The sequence below is a fragment of the Scyliorhinus canicula genome, chromosome 13, assembly GCF_902713615.1.
Source record: "Scyliorhinus canicula chromosome 13, sScyCan1.1, whole genome shotgun sequence".
In the NCBI taxonomy this organism is placed as follows: domain Eukaryota; kingdom Metazoa; phylum Chordata; class Chondrichthyes; order Carcharhiniformes; family Scyliorhinidae; genus Scyliorhinus; species Scyliorhinus canicula.
In genome coordinates, this window is record NC_052158.1 from 7,205,801 (window position 1) to 7,228,159 (window position 22,359).

The following is a 22,359-nucleotide window of genomic DNA, read 5'->3' on the forward strand; positions in this document are numbered from 1 at the left end:
ACTGTCTGTGTGGAGTCTGCACGTCCTCCCCCTGTGTGCGTGGGTTTCCTCCGGGTGCTCCACAGTCCAAAGATGTGCGGGTTAGGTGGATTGGCCATGCTCAATTGCCCGTAGTGTCCTAATAAAAAAGGGGGGTTGTTGGGTTACGGGTATAGGGTGGATACGTGTGTTGAGTAGGGTGATCATGGCTCGGCACAACATTGAGGGCCGAAGGGCCTGTTCTGTGCTGTACTGTTCTATGTTCTATATAACGGAAGCGTGAATCGCACGTGTGCTGTTGTTATCCACTTTCCACCAACAGTTTACAGCACAAGGGATTGAGGCAGTACAGCAAGCCCACCTGTGATATCAAACATGTCATGCAATGTAAAAACATAACATGGAAAAAACAAGTTTCCTGCAGTAGGTTGCTACCGATGCAAGAAGCTTGTTTGCAAAGTCTCCGCCAGCCAACCCTTGCCACCCACAACATTGCCTCTGTCTGAAATGAAATGAAATGAAAATCGCTTATTGTCACGAGTAGGCTTCAATGAAGTTACTGTGAAAAGCCCCTAGTCGCCACATTCCGGCGCCTGTCCGGGGAGGCTGGTACGGGAATCGAACCGTGCTGCTGGCCTGCCTTGGTCTGCTTTAAAAGCCAGCGATTTAGCCTTGTGACCACACCCCTTGCGTATATGATGACGCAGAAGACCAAAATCTCCACCATTTGCATTTCAGAGCTGTACAACGGCCGGATACTACTGGACCTCACTTCCAGTGGCTTCTGGTGGTCTCGGGGATTCGATCTGGAGTCATGCGAGGAAACTCTTGCCAGATCTGGAGTTCAGGTAACAAGCTCATGCATTACGAGATCTTCCTTTTAGTCGTCCAAACTATAGTCTCAATGTTGTTTTAATTTTAAGTTTAGCTGCCACATATTGTGTGTTTGGGAGGGCAGGATGTGCTTTACCACAAATTCTATGATGTTGAATGCAGATTAACCCCAGTCACAGACTACTAGAAATGTGCTGTCAGATAAACTGGTGATGGGTGTCGGTCATAGTGATGGATAATCTGAATTCTCCAATTGCATTAATTTCAGGTGAATTTTTTGTTGAATGTTCCACAGCCAATGGATCTACATTAGTATTTTTGAATCAGTCTCTCTCTCTCACTCTGTAACAATAGGGACAATTTACACAAACAGAATCATTCCACAGTGCCTACATGCTGGAATCTGCAGCGGTAATTAGGCAGTTTCAATGTCAAATGTCAAAAGCATGATCAAAAATGACAATAACGAGGACATAAATCACAAAATTCTTAACAGTATATGTACACATGATAAGTTAGGCTAAAGAAAAGCATGATCCAAAACATTTTGGTTGAATATTTATATGGTGCATTTTATCACCACTGGGCATCCCAAAGTCAGCAAAATGCGGTAACGGAGAAAATGTGGCAACTGATTTGCAGACCGCAAGCTCCCACAAACAACAACGTGAAAAGGTGCAGCACAGTAGCATAGTGGCTAGCACTGTGGCTTCACAGCGCCAGGGTCCCAGGTTCGATTCTCTGCTGGGCCACTGTCTGTGCGGAGTCTGCACGTGCTCCCTGTGTCTGCGTGGGTTTCCTCCCACAGTCCAAAGACGTGCAGGTTCGGTGGATTGGCCATGATAAATTGCCCTTAGTGTCCAAAAAGGTGAGGAGGGCTTATTGGGTTCAGGGGATAGGGTGGAAGTGAGGGCTTAAGTGGGTCGGTGCAGACTCGATGGGCCGAATGGCTTCCTTCTGAACTGTATGTTCTATAATGACCAGATAATCTATTTTTTTGCCATGTTGCTTGAGGGCTGAATGTGGGGCAGGAGATTGGGTTAACTCCAGTGCTCCTCTTCGAAATGTTGTCATGAGATCTTTTACCATCGATCTAGGAGGTCTGATGGGGGCTGGGTTTAACATCTCATCCAAGGACGGCATCTCTCCTTCAGTACTGTGCTCATCTAAATTGGCTGCCGAGATATTGTCCTGAAGTCTCTGGTGAGGCTTGAACAAGCAACCATCAGGTGTCTTTAAGATCAAGCGAGTATTTTGTTAGCCAGATTCTGTTGCATTTAAAGTGTTCTTTTTAATTTCATTAAAATTTGAAATTTGGACCAAACTCTCAGACTGGTGGGATACAATTCCTCCAATAGCAGATTACTGATATCCACCATGGATTCTTTCTTCAGGTGAAGTAGGAAGCAGGGACAACGAGGTGCCTCTGCTTGAAAGCTTGACTGGATAGATGGAATCTGAATGTTTCACTTGGCTAGGGAGTGAAGAACTAAAGGTCACATCCTCAGAATAAGGAGTTGGCCATTTTGGACTGACGTGAGAAATCCTTTCACTTTAGTGGTTGTGAACCTTTGGAATGCTGCACCACAGAGAGTTGGGGGACGCTAGGTCATTGAGTATAATGAAGACAAAGGTCGATTCTTGGATGGGAGGGATTCTGGGAATTGGGCAGGAAATTTGAGGTGGAAGATATGCGATGACACAGGCTCGAAGGACTGAATGGCCTACTCCTATTTCCTATGTAAAGAGGGTGAGAGGGAATAGAGTAAACCAGGTTTACTGGGGAAGTGATACCTGGATAGAGGAATAAGATGGAACAAAATATACAAGGAAGCTTTTTAACATTTTCCCATTTCTTGCTCTGCAAAACCAAACGTCATCAAGTTGATTCCAAATATAACCTTATTCCTCAGTTTGTTTATTCCACAGAGAAATCGCAATTCGTTGGTCCATGAAGTATTTTGTAACAGCATGACTTTGAGTTCGGCTTCTAACATGTGACTTGTGATTGTTTTTCACCCCTTCTGGTTCTTACTCATCTTGTTGGAAAATAAACAGCAGTAATTTACATTTATATGAACCGTCGCCAGGTGCTTCACAGGAGTGCCATCAAACAAAATTGGACGCTAAGCCACATGAGATCAGCTTGGTCATAGCATTTTAAGGAATGTCTTCAGGGAGCAAAACCAAGAGGTGTAGAGAGGGAGCGGCAGTGTTTGGGGGCCAGGCAGCTGAAGCCACAGCCACCGGTGGTGGAGCAGGGTCACTCTCAGGGCCAGAATTAGAGGAGTGCGGATTTCTCAAATGGTTTTAAGACTGGAGTAAGAGGGGCGAGGCAATTTGGGAATTTGAAAGCCAGGATAGGATTGCTGAGCTGGGCGCCAACGTAGGTCCGTGAGCATGCGGGCGATGGGTTAACAGGACTTGCTGCGAGTTCGGGAAGTCAGGGAATGGGGAAAGGACATTAAAGATTGAATTTCTCTCTCACTCTGGCATTATTTCCTACTCCACAGGTGCCACCTGAAGATTATGAGCTGCCCATTCGAGCATCCCTAATGAACACAGAAGTAAGACGATACATGTACTTCAGTTCCGCTAGCTTCTTGATGATTCTTGCCCCAGTAAGTGATCCTGCTGTTTTCCAGTTGAGCTTGAAATGCGATACCTCTAACAATGCAAAGCCTGGCAAAGCATTTCAACCATACGTTTAGTTTTTCACCCAGTTCCAAAACAAAATTGTAAAGTGTGCAGGGTTCTCAGAGTAAGGTCAACGCTGCTTTGACCTTATAACCATAAGAGTAATGTGGTTCAACCCTCTCGAGCCCTTTCATTCTTTTCCCCTCCGTGGAAGCCTCACAAAATAAAATTAGAACCATTGGTGGGGGAGCCCAGGACAAGGGGGACATAGTCTTCCAACAGAGTCAAACCATTCAGGAAAGAAGTTAGGATACAGCTTTCCTCATGCTGAGGATAGTACAGGTATGGAACCCTCCTACAAGGAGCAGTGTGCAGACTCAATAGGCCAAATGGCCTCCTTCTGTACTGTAGGGATTCTATGGTATTGAATGAATATTTTTTTAAATATGGAGCCAGAGCAGGGAGATGGAGTTGAGGTATTGGTCGGCCAGCAGTTTATTGAATGGTGGAACAGTTCCACTGATTTCAGACTAATGGCACACCCGTGTAAAGGGAAGTGATGGCATAGTGACACTAAATTTGATCTCAATAAAAATCTAGAATTAAAAAAGTGGAGCGACGACCAAGAAACCATTGTCGACTGTTGTAAAAACCCATCTGGCTCACTAGTGTCCTTTAGGAAAGGAAATCTGCCGTCTTTACTTGGTCTGGCCTACACTTGACTCCAGACCCACAGCAATGAAGGAAACATGAAGGACCCACCAAAAGAGAAAATGCTGGAAAATCTCAGCAAGTCTGTCAACATCTGTAGGGATAGAAAAGAGCTAACGTTTCGAGTCCAGATGACCCTTTGCCATAGCTGGACTCAAAACGTTAGCTCAGGGGTGGGCAAACTACGGCCCGCGGGCCGCATGCGGCCCGCTAAAGGTCTTTATGCGGCCCACCAAGATCAAGTCATAAAAAAATAAATTTAAAAAATAATTTTTTTTTTAATTTTTTAAATTTTAAAATGTTTTTTATAAGGTTAATGGGGGAGCTGGTGGGTTACTGGTATAGGGTGGATACGTTGACTTGAGTAGGGTGATCATTGCTCGGCACAACATCGAGGGCCGAAGGGCCTGTTCTGTGCTGTACTGTTCTATGTTCTATATGAGGCGCCCAGAATCATAACCGGGTGAAGAGCCATTTTTGAAAAGTAGAGAAAAAGAGGGCTAAAGGCAGGATGGCGCCGGGGGAAGCGCTGAGGTATATGCCGCACGCTAATTGGTTACAACCGGGACTATTAATTAATATACTATGAGGCCCTTTAAAATTGTGAATTTCTGAATGTGGCCCTTGCACGGAAAAGTTTGCCCACCCCTGCGTTAGCTCTTTTCTCACGGCGCCGAGGTCCCAGGTTCGAATCCCGGCCCTGGGTCACTGTCCGTATGGTGTTTACACATTCTCCCCGTGTTTGCCCCCACAACCCAAAGATGTGCAGGCTAGGTGGATTGTCATGCTAAATTGTCCTTTAATTGGAAAAAAAAATAATTGGGTACCCTAAATTTAAAAACAAAGGTTTTCTGGTTTGGGCAGTGCAGTGTATTACAAAGTTGAGCTCTCAAAGTTCCGTCCATTTCAAATGCTTTTTGAACAGAATTCTGTAAGATTGGCGCCGAGGACCGGGTTTGATCTCAATCCTGGATCACTGTTCGTGTGGAGTTTGCACATTCTCCCTGTGTCTGCGTGGGTCCCCCAACCCCCCCACAGCCCAAAGATGTACAGGGTAGATGGATTGGCCCTTTATTGGATTAAAAAGAATTGGGCACTTTAAATTTGGGGAAAAAAAGAATGCTGTAAGATAATGTATCCATTTCCAATTACCGATAAATTGGGCATAATTTTAATCTAACTGTCTGTTTGGGAATTCCACAGGATTGGTGGCACGCTAGTTTATCACCCGACTTAACATGATTCTCTATTGACTTCAATAGAGAATCATTGACTTCAGAATCTGGTGAACTGGTGCGACGACAACAATCTCTCCCTCAATGTCAACAAAACAAAGGAGATTGTCATCGATTTCAGGAAGCGTAGTGGAGAACATGCCCTTGTCTCCATCAATGGCAATGAAGTAGAAAGGGTCGAGAGCTTCAAGTTTTTTAGGTGTACAGATCACCAACAGCCTGTCCTGGTCCCCCCATGCCGACACTATAGTTAAGAAAGCCCATCACCTCCTTGCTTACCAAGAATATATCCACCTCTGCCTTCAAAATATAGAAAGGGCAAGGTTTTCTGGTCCTCTCGTGGTGTAGTTACTGGCAGTGGAGGCGGCAGGATCTTCTGCTCTTTCCGATGTCTATGGGTTTTTGGGTGCGCCGTACCTTCCGTCGCTGGGGACACCGTAGGGGGTAGCCATTGGGGGGGATCCAGCCAGTGGGAATGGCTGGAAAATTTCAGCCATAGATTCTGCTTTGACAACCTGTTCAGGAATAAATTGATCGATTGCAAAGACTCACCACCTTCGTGAGAGAAAATAAATTTTCCTCATCTCCGTTTTCAATTGGCAACCAGTTATTTTTAATGAGAGGCTCCTAGTTCTAGATTCTCCCACAAAAGGAAACACCCTCACAAGCTGACTGTGGTAAGACACACTCCTCTCTGAACCCAAGTGACTGTTTGTGGATTTCTCCTCAGAATCCCCCCCCCCCCCCCAGGTGATTTATACCATGAACCACTTTGTCTCACCGAACTGCAACTTCAACACAAATGATTTCAAATTCCCCTTTGAAAAGTCAGACTATCGAACCTTTCTTAACTTATGCTTTCCCTCCGCCGCTCCCATCACGGTTTTGCTTTCAGGTCTTTTACACCTCACCCTTCAGGTTTCCTTTGTCTTAGAGGCTTTCACACAAACTCCCAAAGTCCAGCCACCGATTCCCACAACTATTTCAAATAATGTCTCACAAACTAGTAATTTCTCACACTACACACTACTGCAGGTATCTTTCTGGTTTCTCATGATCCAATGCCTGTTCAATGCTCTGTGACTGTACTGAACACTAATCTGTTCTGGTTCCCAGTTTCCTCTGTTCCGTTAACTCCAGACGTCTTGAGGGCAGCACGTGGCACAATGGTTAGCATTGCTGCCTACGGCGCTGAGGACCCAGGTTCGAATCCCGGCCCTGGGTCACTGCCCATGTGGAGTTTGCACATTCTCCCTGTGTCTGTGTGGGTTTCACCCCCAGAGATTTGCAGGTTAGGTGGTTTGGCCACGCTAAATTGCCCCTTAATTGGGAGAAAATAATGGGTACTCTTTAAAAAAAAACAAAAAAAAACTCCAGACTTCTTGGAAGCTTCTCTTCATTTCTCTAGTTTCCTTAACTGGCTGGACTTTAGTTTTCTGGCATCTGTTTTCATAACCATTACTCCGTGGTATGGCTTTTCTTCCAGCAAAACTGAGGGAGATGTTCCTCTTTAGCCTTCTAAAACCAACTGCTTCTAGCAGGACTGTGAGAGCTGCCGTCTCCAACTGCCACCAAATTAGTAGAATTAAAACTTAAAAGCTTCTCTACTTTACAAGACCTAGTTGTTAAGCAATCTTTACAGGTTTATTTAATCTTCACACAGCAGCCCTCTCGCTAAGCAGAATAGAATGAAACCAACCACCGTACACATAAACACACTTGTCCAGCATGAATCTAACTAGGTTTTCACCCTCACAGGCACAAACATTAAATTAAATCAACTTGTTTCTAATGTTTAGCAATACAAATATAAATCCCTTAAAACCAACAACAGATGGCTGGGTTCTCACTTAAAAACTTATTTTTAAAAATATCTTCTACCATTTGCAATGGAAATTGAAATTGAAGATTTTAGGATGACATAGGTTTTAAGGAGCATCTATATAGGAGGACAGAGAAGCATTGAGGTCTTGGGGAGAAATCCTAGAGCTTGCGATCTAAACGGCAATAGTGGAGCAAATCAGATCAGGGGACGATGCAAGCGGCTGGAATTGGAGAGGCGCAGAGATCTTGGGGAATCCTTGGTGTGTTTTTGGAGTTTTGATACCTGGCCTTGGGCAGGATGACAGCAGAAGCACTGCCTGTGTAATAGTGTCTGTTGATCCTTAGGTGTTTTATTTGGCAGCTTGGTGTTGCCTCTTCTCGACCTTCCACCTGTACCTGGGCCAGTATGTGAAGAGCTTCTATTGGGCTTTCTGCCTGATAATCAGCCTCGCCGCTGTACTGCTGACCACAGTCCTGCTGCTCATTCTACACCGACACAACCAAAAGGTAGGCAGGAGACCAGTAACCTTGTGATTTCTTGTAAAACCAATGAAGCATTTGATTCTTTTGACATTATCTGCAGGGCTTTTCATGGTTTGACATCTGCAAATGCAATCTTATTTTTGTTTTACTTTCTCTCCATTGCTGTGTACAGTATATGTAGATTAAATATAGAGCAATGACAAGTCAGGCATGGAGTCGCTATGCATTTTTTTTGGAGCTAAGGGACATCAGTGCTCAGGGTTGGTTTAAGTTGCCCATTTGAACACTCCGTTTTCAGGTCAGGATTAAAGCAGGTATGGCAAAAATGCCCTTAACATCAGGGGGAGGTCTTTTGCCCTGGTGTCTCGCGTGATTTATGAACAACTGTCGAACGTTGCTGCACAAAGGGGAATCAGTCAGTCATGTGCTTCAACCACAGCTTCACATTACAGCTTGACATTTCTCGGTTCCCCCACTAATTGTGGCTGCTGAGTGAGACAGAATGCCCTATGCCAAATTAGAATACTGCAGTACAGGAGGAAACCAAACCTGACTCCATTTCATGAGAACAATAGGGCCTAGTGTTACGACACCCTGGGCGAGTATGCAGTCAAATTCCACCCCACAGACCCCAAAGTCCCAACACAAATGAATTAACCAATAATTTGTATATAACCCGTGGCTACTCCCATGCGTTACATGCACCATATTTATAAGTCAAACATTAAAAACCTGTTTGTTCATGACAAGGAAAAAGACGAATATATAATAGTAAGAACGGAACAGTGGTCTGCTAATCTAACTATTCCCCAAACCCTGTCCCACCCGTCAACCGGACACACACGAGCCAAACATACGGTAGGGGTAGTGAAAGGATTGAAAATAACAGGGATTAAAAGGCGCGAGATGGTTCTTTGCTGCCGAGGTAGCGGGCTTCGTAGCCAGCAATCTTCTAACAGTGGTCTTCAACCAAAGCCTGTAGGCTGGAAGTCTGGTAAGTCACTTTCACTTTTAACAATCGGGGCATTCACACTGAGAATTCCATCTCTGAGATCGGTCCAGTCTTGACAAACCACCAGATTGACTTCCAGTCTCACTGAGACAAGTTTAGAATTCTCTGCCGGAGAATTTAAATGAAGGTTGTTCGTCCACTCCATACATCGACCACTTGTCTGCCGTTTTTGCAGATCAAGATTCACTTCCAGGGGAACTCTCACAGGTTGAACAAACTGTAGAGAGGGAGGTCAGTTTCAGCTCCCTAACCTTCAATCCGAGATTTAAACAATTACAGGGCTGATAGGGAGAGGCTGCTTAAACCAGCTCCCGGCTGTTATTGAGGTCGGAACAGAACTGAGGTAAAATGGAGACTCCTCCTGACCAGCCTTTTCACCGTCAGATTCTGAATGGCTCCACCAATCGCATGTGAGAACAGGAAATGTCCCAGGGTTTCAGACGCACTGATTCGCTGCTTGCCAAGTCCCATAGAGCATCAAGGGGAGATCTGGGCCAGTGCGTTAGACCAGGGGTGTTTTCAGTTTGTCTAAAATGGAAACTGCAATGTTGCAGGACTAAAAAACACGGGACAGACAAGGATTTAACAAGTTCCTTATACCAGCAACAATATAGAAGCCTTCTTTTCCTTTCCCCATAAATTAGACTAGAATGCTTTTCATTATATCAAAACGTACATTCACTAGGTAGTACCTGATGAGCTAAAGCTATGATCCTGATAGGGTCAGGGAGCAAAACGGGTATATGCACAAGACTTGAAAATCTGCTTGTCTTGAGCTCATCTGGCACCTAGTTTTATACTGCCTTCTTGTAACTTGTCAGTCCACCTTTTTTTTCATCTACTGATTTTATAGATCAGATATCGTGGGCTGAATCAGATTGCAGTTTTTATTCTTCTGGGGATGTGGGCATTGCAGGCTGGGCCAGCATTTATTACACATCCCTAATTATCCTTGATTTAAACTCTTGCAGTCCATGTGGTGTTAGAGATGGAGTTCCAGGATTTTGACCCAGTGACAGTGAAGGGACAGCAATTCAGTTCTCAGTCAGGGTGCTGTGTAGTCTGGAGAGAAACTTGAAAGTGGTGGCGTTTCCCCTGCACCTACTGCCCTTGTCCTTCCAGGTGCGAGGTTGTTTGGAAGATGTTGTCGAGGAACCTTGATGAGTTGCTGCAGTGCATCTTATACATGTAATCACAGCTCTTCCAGTGAATCCGGTGGTGAAGGAAGTGAACATTTAAGGTGGGGATAGGGTGCTGATCAAGTTGCGTCATTTATGCTGCTTTGTATTGAGTATTGTTGGAGCTGCACCCATCCAGTCAAGTGGAGAGTATTCCACCACACTCCTGACTTGTGCCTTGTTAATGCTGGACAGGAGTCAGGAGGTGAGTTACCCACTGAAACATTTCCAGCCTATGCCCTCCTCAGTAATGATGTGGCTAGTGTAGTTACGTTTCTCATCGATGCTGCCTCCCAGGATGTTGATGATAGGATATTCAGGATGGTAATGCAGTTGAATTCCATGGGGAGATGGTTAGATTATCTTATTGGAGATGGTCATCTCGTGTCACTGGTGTGGCATAAACATTACTTTAATGAAACAAAAATTAGAATGAGTGTCACACTTGTCAGTCTCACAATGAAGTGTTAACAAATGGTTAGGAAACAGATGCATGCTGACAAGCCTCCACACGTATGGACCCTCTGATCTTCTACATGCCTCAGTTTATCCCTGCAGGGAAGGTAGGCTTGGAAAGCAAACTGGAAAAATAACTTGTAAGTTCACCGATGCTTGAAGCAGGCTAGCCACCTGCCTTCACAGCCAGGGATGCAGAAACAAAAAGAACTAAATGAAAGGCACGGTGGCACAGTGGTTAGCACTACAGCCTCACAGCGGCAGGGACCAGGGTTCAATTTTGGCCTCTGTCTGTGTGGAGTTTGCACGTGCTCCCCGTATCTGCGCGAGTTTCCTATGGTGCAATGGTATAATAACCAGTTGATTCTTTCTTTGGTGATTTGATATTGACCCCCAACCCCGAGCAGAGCTCCCCTGATCTTCAAAACACTGGCTGCAGGATCCTGGATCAGTCTGAGTGGACCTATGAGGCCTCGGTTTAACATCTCAACTAAAAAACAGCACCTCTGACAGTGCATCACCAGCCTAGACTGTGTGCCCTGTGACCTTCCGACCCTGGAGTCATGAGTGCGACACAATGGGTCAAGCCCGATACTGACACATAACGGGGAAATAACCGGCAAAAGTATTTTCTCCAATGCCAATTCTCTTCCTTCACCTAGTGGTTCACGAAGGCAGATTTTCATAATTCCCGAATGGGTTTCTAGTCTGTCGCCTGGGACTTAGAGGCTGAGGGTGCGCCACTCCACATCAAATATGGCTGACCAGGAGTGTCTCCCTCTCATACTGTCAACCTCTGGCGTTTGGAAGGATTTGCAGCTTGACACAATCAACCTGTTTGACCGTGTTCTGAACGCACCTTCCTTGGCAGTCAAGTCCTGGAGTGGGACTCGAACTCGGAGCTTCTGGCTCAGAGGTAAGAGCCCTACCCTCTGCGCCACAAGACCATAGTGATTTCTGCCCCCTTTTGATTATTCAGCAGATTGCCAGAATGTTTTGGTGATCACTGGGTGAACCCTCGGTTCCCACACTCGTATAAACACAAGAAAAATTGAGCAGAAAGCTTCATTGATGTCAGACTAGAGTGTGAAATGCTCAGTGCTGTAAAATGTAACTAAATCTATTTTACAGATTAACGTAAACACAGACCTGCGTCTCATCTGGGCCAATGAGAACCTCGTGAAGCACAACATTTTAGTTGGAGTGTTGGATGTTACAAAGCGTTGCACGAGTGTGCTTCATGTATCCTTCTCAGAAATCAGAATGATTTGTCATGGCTTTGTTATTTAATCCTGTAATTTACCAACGAGATGGTGATATCAGGAAGAGGGTCTACAGTTCGGTGAAAGGACACGAGAAGCCGGGCTTATTCAGTGCAGAGAAAGTTAAAGAGAGATTTGACAGCTGTGTTCACAATCATGTGAAAGTTGGATTAATAAGATTGATCTTTTAAAGAGCCAGTACAGGCAAAAAAAAGGGCCTAATTTTATGTTGTATCATTCTATGATTTCACGAATGTCCCAGCCTTGGTTGTAACAGATGTTTTGTCTCCCCTTTCAAGTGAAGCTACAGAGCTGTGATGAGCCATCCGTAGAGCTCGCAAGCTGGAGGGTATAAACTAAATGCACTGACCCACTTCCTTCCTCAGCTGATACTGTATGTTGGTGAAAGAAGTAACTACTTCTATTCCTTGACAAACAAACAGCTCTGCTTCATGTATTTTGATGCTAAGGAGTGTGAGAGGAGACTCGCTTCTCTGTTGGAAGAAAGACACCAGACATGTTCTGGACTTCAGGTAATAACTGTTTGTTGTGTGTCCCCCCCCCCACCCCCTCCCCTTTACAAATAACAGCAACTTTGTTCATTAACCATGGGAATGATAAAAGACCATGCATCTTTCTACCCTGCTGCCTATGCCTGCTTCAGTGGTGTTGACTGATTTACTTTACACCTCTCAGTCCAGCCTTGTGTGTTCATTTTCTGTCGCTGCTTGTTCAGCAAGCCGGGCCCATTTAGCTTCCTCAGCTGAGTAACTGAATCAACATTTGGTGGGCTTGCCAGGAAGTCTTGTGCCAACGTTCAATTACAGCACCCGTTTAACTTTTCACCTGCTTGTTTGTTTTGGGGGAAACCGAGAAATAGCAAACTTTTTTTTTTAAATGATTGAGGCCTTTGAAGCACGACATTGAATTTACAGACGAGGAAGGCAGAGAGTGAAGGGAATCGTGGTGGGAAGCGGTTACCCAAGTGCAAATGAAGATCGGAGGCCACTGAACAATCAAATAGAAGTGTTTCAGGCGACTAAAGTTTTTGATGGGATGGACGAGAGAAACGATGCCCTCTGATGGGACAGGTCTGGCAACGCATCCTCACACAAAAGGTAGTGAAAATCTGGAACTCTCTTCCCCGAAAGGGTGTAGGGCTAGTTAGATCTTTCAGGGTTGAGATGGATAGGTTTTGGTGAGTATGGACAGAAAGGTGAAATGGAGCTCAGTATGTGGAGTTGAGGCACAAATCAACTATCTCAGTGGCAGGCAGCCTGCGTCCGTGGGACATGTGGTCCATTACGGCTCTGACAGAGGCCCATAAGACGTTTTGTTAACTGTTTCCCATGCGCAGGGTTGCTAGATTCCGCTGGTTTCCACCCGCGTGGATTTTGTTCCCTACCAGTATGACTGAACTGATACACATGTGAAGTAAGGACAGGTGAAGTGAGGGGGCGTGCTGACTGTACACAACATCGACTGAGAGCCATGTGCTCCCTCTGCATCTAATCAAAGCTTTAGTTTGCTTCCACTATTTGAAGTTGATGGCACTTCTATTAATATATAAATGATAAAGCATCTTCTATTACTCGTTATGAAATATTCAGCGTGCATTAAATGTATTCATTCTTAGTCACGGGGTCATGGTTTGTGAGCAGACCCGATTTTAATCTTGCGGCCCACTGAGATGAAGGAGGGTCACTCACTAACCTGGGTTGCTCACCACTGATCTAATTGACTGGTGGAACAGATTTGAGGAGCCGCATGCCCAGCACCTGCTTTGTCCAGGGTGAGCAAATAAGCAACACCTTATCCTGTATATACTGTTGAGTGTTTTTTTTTCCATCAACAGTCTCTTTTGAATCGGAAGCTGGGCCACCTCTGCATCGTCATAGAGACAAATCAAGTAAGCCCTCTGAACAGCATCAAGGTGGAGTGTGAAGAGACTCCACTGTTACCAGGGAACAACAGGGACATTCACAGCAATGACAATCAACAAACGCAGCAAGTCTTTAATACGTTGACATGCCTAGTGCCTAAAGGCACAGCTCAGGTATTGTATTTGCATTTACACATTACCAACTGGTGTTTTGATCTCTTGTGCATCCTCAATTTCCTGTGGCCCTGTTGTTGGTTGCTGTGCCTTCAGCTGCCGAGGCCCAAGTCTGGAATTTGCTCCGTCAACCTCTCTACTTCTCCCGCCGCCTTTAAATCACTCCCTGCAACCAATCCCTTTGATTGAGCTTTTAGTCAGCTGTCCAAATTCTACTCTGTGGCTTGGTGTCAAACTTTGTTTGGTAACGCTTCTTGCTATAGTTATCCATGTAAAAGTTGCAATATAAATGCAAATTAATGCTGTAAATTACCAATTCTCAATTGCTGCACAGAACTGGCGCTGATTCTCAATAATTGCACCACCATCCTTCCTTACTGTGTATGCTTAAAGTTTCAGAATACTCTTTACACATCCCGGCTGGTCTCCTTGATCCATTTCATGTTTTCCTTAATCCATTTAATTTTTGTGTGATTTTGTCTAAAACTCCAAGTTCTGTTATTTTCTTTTATTGCAGGAAATAGCTTATCAGTTGCTGGTCACCTACAGTGGACTTTATGTAAAACTACTTGCAACACAACAGCTTCCTTGCATCAGGTCTTCCATTCATGCAAAAGATGTGCAAGTTCCCTGTCTTTGTCAGTACATAGAGACTTCAATTCTGAAGCTGTCAAGCTGTGAACTGAAGTAATCATCTTCAAATCTGAACTTTGCAAAGTTTGAGCAAAGGCGATGCTGTCTGCAGTAGCAATCTTGGACCTTGAACACAAACTGATTTAAAGCTGTGACCAACGTATTTTTTTTAAACTTTAAGAGCTTTATGAAAATAGTCTATCAAACAGCTGCCCGTGTACAAAGGGCCAACGAGCTTTCTCTCTCATGCCAGCAATTAGCTTGTTCCAAAAAAAAATGCGCAGGCATGACATACTCAGCAATTGCACTTTTACCTGTTCCTTCCATGAGGGGCAGGGATAGTTTCCCAGCCTCAGCCTTCCTCCCCTCTTCTCCCACTTGTGTGTGTGCACCGTCATGGGACTTCACACAGGGGATTTACTTCCCAAAAATTCATGGGTGCCTTGCGTTGAGTTTTTTTTTAAAAAATCCCTTCATGATACAGGGTGGAAAACTGCAGTCAAAATGATGAGGCATTTTGATGGAATAAATGGGGAGGAACCGCTTTGATCGCCAGAGCACACAAATTTAAAACAATTGGCAAGATCCAAAGGAGGTGAGAACTTTATTGCTTTTAAACGCAGTAAGTTGACTGGAATTCACAGTCAAAAAAGGGCGGGAGAAGCAGAATCTTTGAAAAAGGAGTTGGTAATTATTTGAAAGGATGGGGCAGGGGGGTAAGATTTTCAGCGAGAGAACAAGGAGTCGATCGAATTGAAGAGCTCTTTCAATGAGGCACCATGGGCTGTTAGGACTTCCTCCTTCAGTGCTGAACGATTTGGTGAGCCCACGATTTTCCAGTTAGCCACCCCGTGCTGAAGGTTTCAGCAATTCTGGATGTGCAACGATGACTCTGTATTTGCTGGGTTTATTTAAAATATGTGAACAAATGCTTTGCCACCTTTTCAAGTTTTCATTGCAAAATGAACAGTTTTTAAAGTGTAAATATTTTAAGATTTATGAAGTGCGACCAAGTTTTAGTTTTGTCAGAAATTATTTAAGTATGACAACGGCAATTTTGCATTTTATCAGTAGCGATCATAGGAGAGTTGGTGTACTTCTGGCAAAGTAGACCCTGGACAGCTCCCCTGTATTTTAGTCTGAAGTAAAAAGCTATTCTTACCTGGAACCTTCCTGTGTGGTGGTGCTAAACAAATGGAGTTGTGCCTGTTAGTCTGTTTAAACTATGCCACAAATACTGAGCACTGCATGACTTGGTGAAATGGATGTGTGTGTGTGTGTGTGTGCGCGAGATCCACCAAATGCACTGCGCAAATGGAGATCATTTAGTCAAACTGATCTCAATCTGTCACAAGATCATGGTCCGGATAACAAGGTCGACTAATTTGATCTCGTCCTTCCAGTCAGCATCCAGCCGTTTCTCAAGGTAAGTCATAGACTTTGCCCTGCTAACACATGGGATAGTGACATCACACTCACAGTTGGGATTAATACTTGACACAAGAAAACTTCACGTTCCCTAGACCCTACCAAAAAGCATAATTCCTCTTATCAGACAGAATACAATCTGTTTCGGCATGAAGTGTGTCAGGCAGCAACAAGTGCAGCATGATCGATGGAGAAAAGTTTGTTTTGGTTGAAAAACGTATTACTTGTAAAGCTCCTTTCACAGTCTCCGGTTGTCCCAAAATAGCACACAGCCATTGAAGTACTTTTTACTTGGACGTCTAGTCATTCTGGTAGTGTAGGAAACATGGTCCATTCTATTTCCACACTGTCCAAGCTCCCACAAACTACAATAATGACCAGACTGGATGGTTTGATGATGTTGGTGGAGGGATGATAAATATAGTCAATGACACCTGAAAGAACCCCACTATTGCTCTTCCAGTAGTTTTGGATCACCCCAGAGCGGGTGCATGGAGCCATAATTTAACAGCTTATTTTTTTCAAACTGGTACTTCTTGACAGTGCAGCACTCCTTCAAATAAAATAAATAAATAAATAACCTTTATTGTCACCAGTAGGCTTACATTAACACTGCAATGAAGTTACTGTGAAAAGCCACTAGTTGCCACATTCCGCCGCCTGTTCGGGTACACAGACAGAGAATTCAGAATTCTCAGCTGGTACGGGAATTGAACCCACACTGCTGGCCTTGTTCTGCATCACAAATCAGCTGTCTGGCCCACTGAGCTAAACTAGCCCTCCGTCCTGTATTGGCCTGGATCTGGAAGTGAACTTGAATCCATGACCTGAAATCTACCGTTGACACCATTTTTTACTAAAATATCTCTAGATCTTTCATTCGAAACATTTCAGTCAAAGATACTCACCAGCTTTAGGTCCTTCCCCAACCAATTCCAGAGTCAGCCATCAGACAACCCTTCTCTCAGACTTCCTTTTTAAAAATATATTTACAGCTTGTGGTATCACTTTTTAAAATTTTTACAGCTTGTGGGCATCGCTGGCTAAACCAGCATTTATTTCTCATCCTTAATTGCCCCTTGAGAAGGAGGTGGAGAACGGCCTTCTTCAGAGGTGTAGGTGCATGCACCGTGCTGTTAGGGAGGGAGATCCAGGATTTGGACCCAGCGACACTGAAGGAACGGCCGATATATTTCCCAGTCAGGATGGGGAGTGACTTGGACGGGAACCTCCAGGTGGGGGGTGATCCCAGGTATCAGCTACTCTTGTCCTTCTCGATGGTGGTGGCCGTGGGTTTGGAAGGTGCTGCCTGAGGAGCCTCGGTGAGTTCCTGCAGTGAATCTTGTCGATGGTGCACATGGCGGACTGTCCATCGGAGGTGGAGGTAGTGAATGTTTGTGGAAAGGGCACCACATACAAGTGGCCTGCTTTGTCCTCAGTTGTGTTGAGCTTCTTGAATGTTGGAGCTGAGCTCATCCAGAGAAGTGGTGAGTATTCCGTCACACTCCTGACTTGTGGCTTGCAGATAGCGGACAGGTTTCACAGGATTCTTCGCCTTTGACCTGCCCTTGTAGTCACAGCATTTATATGGCTAGTCCAGTTCAATTTCTGGTCAATGATAATACCCTCTATGTTGGTAATGCCATTGATTAGATCCTCTTGTTGCCCCAGCCGTAACGCAAACTGCCTAGCACTGAAATTCCTTACCTAAACCTCTCCACCTATTTCTGACTTAAACCTCTGTTCACCTGTTCTAACATTTCCTTGTGTAACTCAAAAGAGTCAAATTTTGTTTGGCAATGCTCCTGTGAAATACTTTGGATGTTCTACTATGTTAAAGGCTCAATATAAATGCAAAGTCTTTCATTTGTTTGTGTTTGCACATTGAAGACAAGCTCTCTATCGTTGAGCGTGATTGATTTTTAATTGGATAGCCTTGAAACACAGCAAGTATTTTCAGAGATGCTCATCTCACCGGTCAGTGAGTTGCTGAGCACATCTTCATTCTTTGCCATTATGTTTATTATGATAGACAGTATTGCCGTGAAGTTGTCGGACTGCACCAGTCTGGACTGCCAACAGCTAGTCCGGTGCAATCTTTACCCTCAGGATCCACATTGCTGAACCATGGGCCCTGATTTTTGAAGGGTCTCTGGCAACAGGTCGTCATCCGGTGATGACTTTATCTGATCGTACTTTTCATCTGCAAAGAGAGAGAAACGGGAGGTAATCATAAGTTCATAAGATCTAGAATCAGAATTAGGCCATTTGATCATGGCTGACCCCATCCTGGCCTCAACTCCACCATCCTTCATAACCCTTCAACCCATTACCAATTAAAAATCTGTCTAGCTCCTCCTTAAATTTACTCACTGTCCCAGCATCCACCGCACTCCGGGGTAGTGAATTCCACAGATTCATAACCCTTTGGGAGTAGTTTCTCCTCGTCTCTGTTTTAAATTTGCTCCCTCTTATCCTAGGACCTCTCGTCCTAGAATGACCCAAAATAGTATGGATATCTACTTTATCCATACCTTTTAGCAAATTGTATACCTCAATTTGATCTCCCCTCATTCTTCTAAACTCCAGAGAATATGGGCCTAAACTGTTCAATCTCTCTTCATACAACAAACCCCTCATCTCTGGAATCAATCTAATGTTAATGTTTTGAGTTCATATTGGAAGAGTATTCTTAATTAGAAGCCCTAGTTTTAATAAGATTGACTAAAGATTCTAGGGCATATAAAGAGAATCTCTTTTTACGCTTACTATTTCAAATGTACTGGGTGAAAGGGTGAAGTGATGGAAGCAGATTTAATAGTTTTCAAAAGTGAACTGGATATATAGTTGGAAATGAAAATTTAGCAGAGCAATGGGGAGTAGGACTAACTGGATTGTTTGTTGTGAGAGCGAGCATTGGCACAGAAAGCCAAATGGTGGCCTTCTATTCAAAAAGGCAAAAAGTAGAAAATTATAGACAGGCCAGCTTGACCTCTGTGGTGGGAATCAATCATTAAGGAGATGATGACTGAACATTGAGAAAGACAAAGCTCAAGCCACCATTGTCAGCTTGGTTTTATGAAGGGTAAGGTATGCTTGACAAACTTGCTCAAGTTCTTGGGAGGGTGTAACCAGCAAGGTGGATAATGGGAAACTTGTGGATGTGGTATGTCTAGACTTCCAGAAGGCTTTTCACAAGGTGCCACGTAAAAGACTGATCCAGAAGGCGAGATCACAGGGGATTGGGGTAGTGTACTAGATGGGATTGGGGTAGTGTACTAGATTGGATTGAGGATTGGCTGACTGACAGAAAGCAGAGGGTCGGGATAAATGGGTCCTTCTCTGGCTGGTGATCTGTAATCAGCAGGGTGCCGCAGGGGTCAGTCCTCAGACCTCAACTGTTTACAATCTATATAAATGATCTGCAAGCAGGGACAGAGTGTAACATAGCAATAGGTGGAAAAGCAGGCAGTGAACAGGAGGTAAAGAGTTTACAAACAGATATAGATAAGCCAGGGGAATAGGCTAAAATTTGGCAGATGGAGTTTAATGTGGATAAGTGTGAGGTTATCCATTTTGGCCAAAGACATAGAAAGGCAAGTTATGATCTAAATGGAAAGTAGATTTAAAATGCATCTGGGCAGAGGGATCTGGGTGTCTTTGTTCATGAATCGCAGAAAGTGTATGCAGAATATAGCATGTAATTAAAAAAGCAAATGGAACGTTAGTGTTTATTGCAAAAGGATTGGAGTATAAAAGTGGAGAAGTATTGTTGCGGTTGTATAGGGTGTTGGTGAGACCACATCTAGAGTATTGTGTCCAGTTTTGGTCACTATTTGAGAAAGGATGTGGTGGCATTGGAGGCAGTTCAAAAGAGGTTCACCAGATTGATTCTGGGGATGAAAGAGTAGCGTAAGAAGAGGGATTTAAAAAAGTGAGTTCAGGGATATGGGGTACAGGTGGGGAGGTGGATTTGAGACCAGGAAGAGATCGGCCATGATCTGATTGAGTGGGAGGAGTAGGCTGAAAGAGCTGAATTGCCTGCGTCTGCATTGGGAGATTCAGCATTGTGAGATTCAATGCAGAAACCAAATTATTCAAGACTCGATTTTTGCAATTGGCAAGAATAATTCAAAATTAATGGAATGTGATTTTTTTTTTAAAAATGTAGCAGTTATGACCGATGAACACAACAGCCACCGTTTTGCATATATGGAGATCAGGATGGTCAACCCAATATAACAAGTAGTTGACATTAGCTAGCACCAGCATGGTACTGAGATCATTGAGGCAGCACGGTACATGGTGGTTAGCATAAATGCTTCACAGCTCCAGGGTCCCAGGTTCGGTTCCCGGCTGGGTCACTGTCTGTGTGGAGTCTGCACATCCTCCCAGTGTGTGCGTGGGTTTCCTCCGGGTGCTCCGGTTTCCTCCCACAGTCCAAAGATGTGCAGGTTAGGTGGATTAGCCATGCTAAATTGCCCGTAGTGTCCTAAAAAGTAAGGTTAAGGGGTGGGGGGGGGGTTGTTGGGTTACGGGTATAGGGTGGATACGTGGGTTTAAGTAGGGTGATCATGGCTCGACACAACATCGAGGGCCGAAGGGCCTGTTCTGTGCTGTACTGTTCTATGTTCTATCAGAAAAACTCAAGATGAGAGTACGAAACCCACCCAGTGAATTACAAGAGATACTAACCTTTGACCTGACTACCTAGTGCCTTGGATTGGCCAGCGGAGGATGGATTTTCCTTCCCGTTGAAAATGCTGCCAATCTTGTTCAGCACGTAGCTGCAGGCTTCAAAAGACATAAAATTCAAAATGTTTTAGAATTTCATTAACAGCGGCAATTTACATGGCATATTTAATGTTGGAAAACATCACAAGGAGCTTGACAGAAGTATTACCAAAATTACCTGAACAAAATTTGACACTGATGCACAGTTCCGGGATAAAGGAATGGCAATATAGTTCCAAGTCACAATGGGGTGTGATTTGGAGTGGAACGTGCAGTTAGTGTTGCCACAGGTCTGTTGCCCTTGTTGATCGAGAGAGAGTATTTCATCAACACCTGAATTGTGCACGTGGCTTAAAGACTTTGGGGGAAGTCAACCTGAGAATGGAATAGGGAAAGGTTGAACTGTGGTCCGTGGAGAACCCGTTGCTTTCCGAGGGTTCACTTTCAAGAAGGCCGATCTGACTTCGGAAGCTGTGATGGTAGGTATGGGATGGCTGAGGCTGCTGGGGCAGTTGACAACAGTTTGATGGTTTCCTGCCCAAACCCAGCAGGGAATGCATTGAGTTAATTGAGGAGGGGTGGGGTGCTGCCAGTGATTCTACTCGGCTTTGTAGCCCGTTAAGCCTTGTAGGCTGCAAAGCAAAGACAAGTAGAATCTCCAGCAGCACTGTGCTACCATGCCGCCAGTTGTCGACTTAAATAACTAACAACTGAAAAGAACTAACAGTTGAGGGATAGGGCGAGTTATAAACTCAGTGCCCTTCCGTTCCAGCCTCGAGTTTTCCCACGGTTGACCTTCAATAGTGAAGACCTCAACAACTACTGCTTCTCAAGTGTCTCAGGAGAAATTATCCCATGGGTGGGGAAGGGGGGCAAAGGTAGGGAGTCATCCTGAACAAGCTCCATAAAAACGGACTGTCAAGACAACCCCAATACCCTTTCCCTGTCCTCAGTGCAAATTAACTATGTTCCTTTAAACGCTACAAATTTCAGCCCAGTCATCTGTCAGACATGATACAGGAACAACATTCAACTAACTCTTCCTGGTGCATGCCAGCACTGATTTTCAGGGGACTTGGTATGTTTAAGAAAATCTAATTTTCTTGGGTAACCTCCTTTTAAAGCATTTCTAAGTGCACCAGATCTGAACTTTAACCAGCAGGACACTGACCAACGCCCTAACTCATTGTTTATATTTAAGGAATTCTGCGACTAATTTATAGTTATTATTTATCTTGCAAACAGAGAACGCTTTTACTCACCATTGATGATTAGTCAAACCATATTTCCTTTCTTGCTGTTAATATCCTTCGTCCCGAAAAATGTCCAGTCCGGGGCACAAAGTGCAACTTGGGTGTCTCCCTTCCACGCTGCGCTGAGCGCCACGCATGCTGGGGGTTGTAGTTTCCGCCCGATTAAAACACAGCCCGAGAGCTGGGAAGAACTACAGCTGCTGTGGGCATGCGCGGCCCACGGCACTCCGTCACTCGCGGCTCTGGTTACCGATTGGTTCCGACTTTGGCCACGCCCACAGCAGCTTGAGTTCCCCCCCTCCCTGCAATTGATCTGCTGATTGAACCCCACCAACAAATCAGTTGAACAACTATCAAGTCAGTTTGCATCTGCAGTGAGAGCAGACCAGTTAACATTTCATCATCTAAACTTGGAGCTGAAAGGAATAAAAGACGATTTGCCAAATTGCCCTTTTAATTGTCCACCTTTTGTTCTAAACCTTCGGCGCTACTCCAATGCAGCAATCATAGAACCATTGAATGCCTACGGTGCAGACGGAGGCAATTCGGCCCGTAACGTCTGCACCGACCGTCCGAAGGAGCACCATACCCAGGCCCCACCACCCACCCTATCCCCGTAACCCCACCTAACAATTGTTGGACAC

At 44.6% G+C, this 22,359-nt stretch overlaps 1 protein-coding gene and 1 long non-coding RNA gene across 7 annotated transcripts in view; one reads left to right on the forward strand and one right to left on the reverse strand.

Moving 5' to 3' along the window:
* LOC119976299 (transmembrane protein 268) overlaps window positions 1-15,468 on the forward strand; it is a 36,857-nt gene extending 21,389 nt beyond the window's left edge. For all 6 annotated transcript variants that reach the window (XM_038816738.1, XM_038816733.1, XM_038816736.1 and 3 more), the window contains 7 exons: window positions 718-827; window positions 3,327-3,434; window positions 7,566-7,727; window positions 11,481-11,591; window positions 12,055-12,144; window positions 13,467-13,667; window positions 14,185-15,468. In XM_038816738.1, the coding sequence (XP_038672666.1) occupies window positions 718-827; window positions 3,327-3,434; window positions 7,566-7,727; window positions 11,481-11,591; window positions 12,055-12,144; window positions 13,467-13,667; window positions 14,185-14,358 (956 nt within the window). In that variant the 3' untranslated portion in view covers window positions 14,359-15,468. The remainder of the gene's footprint in view (window positions 1-717; window positions 828-3,326; window positions 3,435-7,565; window positions 7,728-11,480; window positions 11,592-12,054; window positions 12,145-13,466; window positions 13,668-14,184) is intronic.
* A 2,162-nt stretch (window positions 15,469-17,630) lies between these two features.
* LOC119976304 lies at window positions 17,631-21,908 on the reverse strand. The gene is made up of 3 exons (XR_005462905.1): window positions 21,725-21,908; window positions 20,424-20,522; window positions 17,631-17,931 (listed from the first exon to the last, which is right to left on the reverse strand). It is a non-coding gene; the product is annotated as an uncharacterized LOC119976304 (long non-coding RNA).
* Window positions 21,909-22,359: the final 451 nt, after the last annotated feature.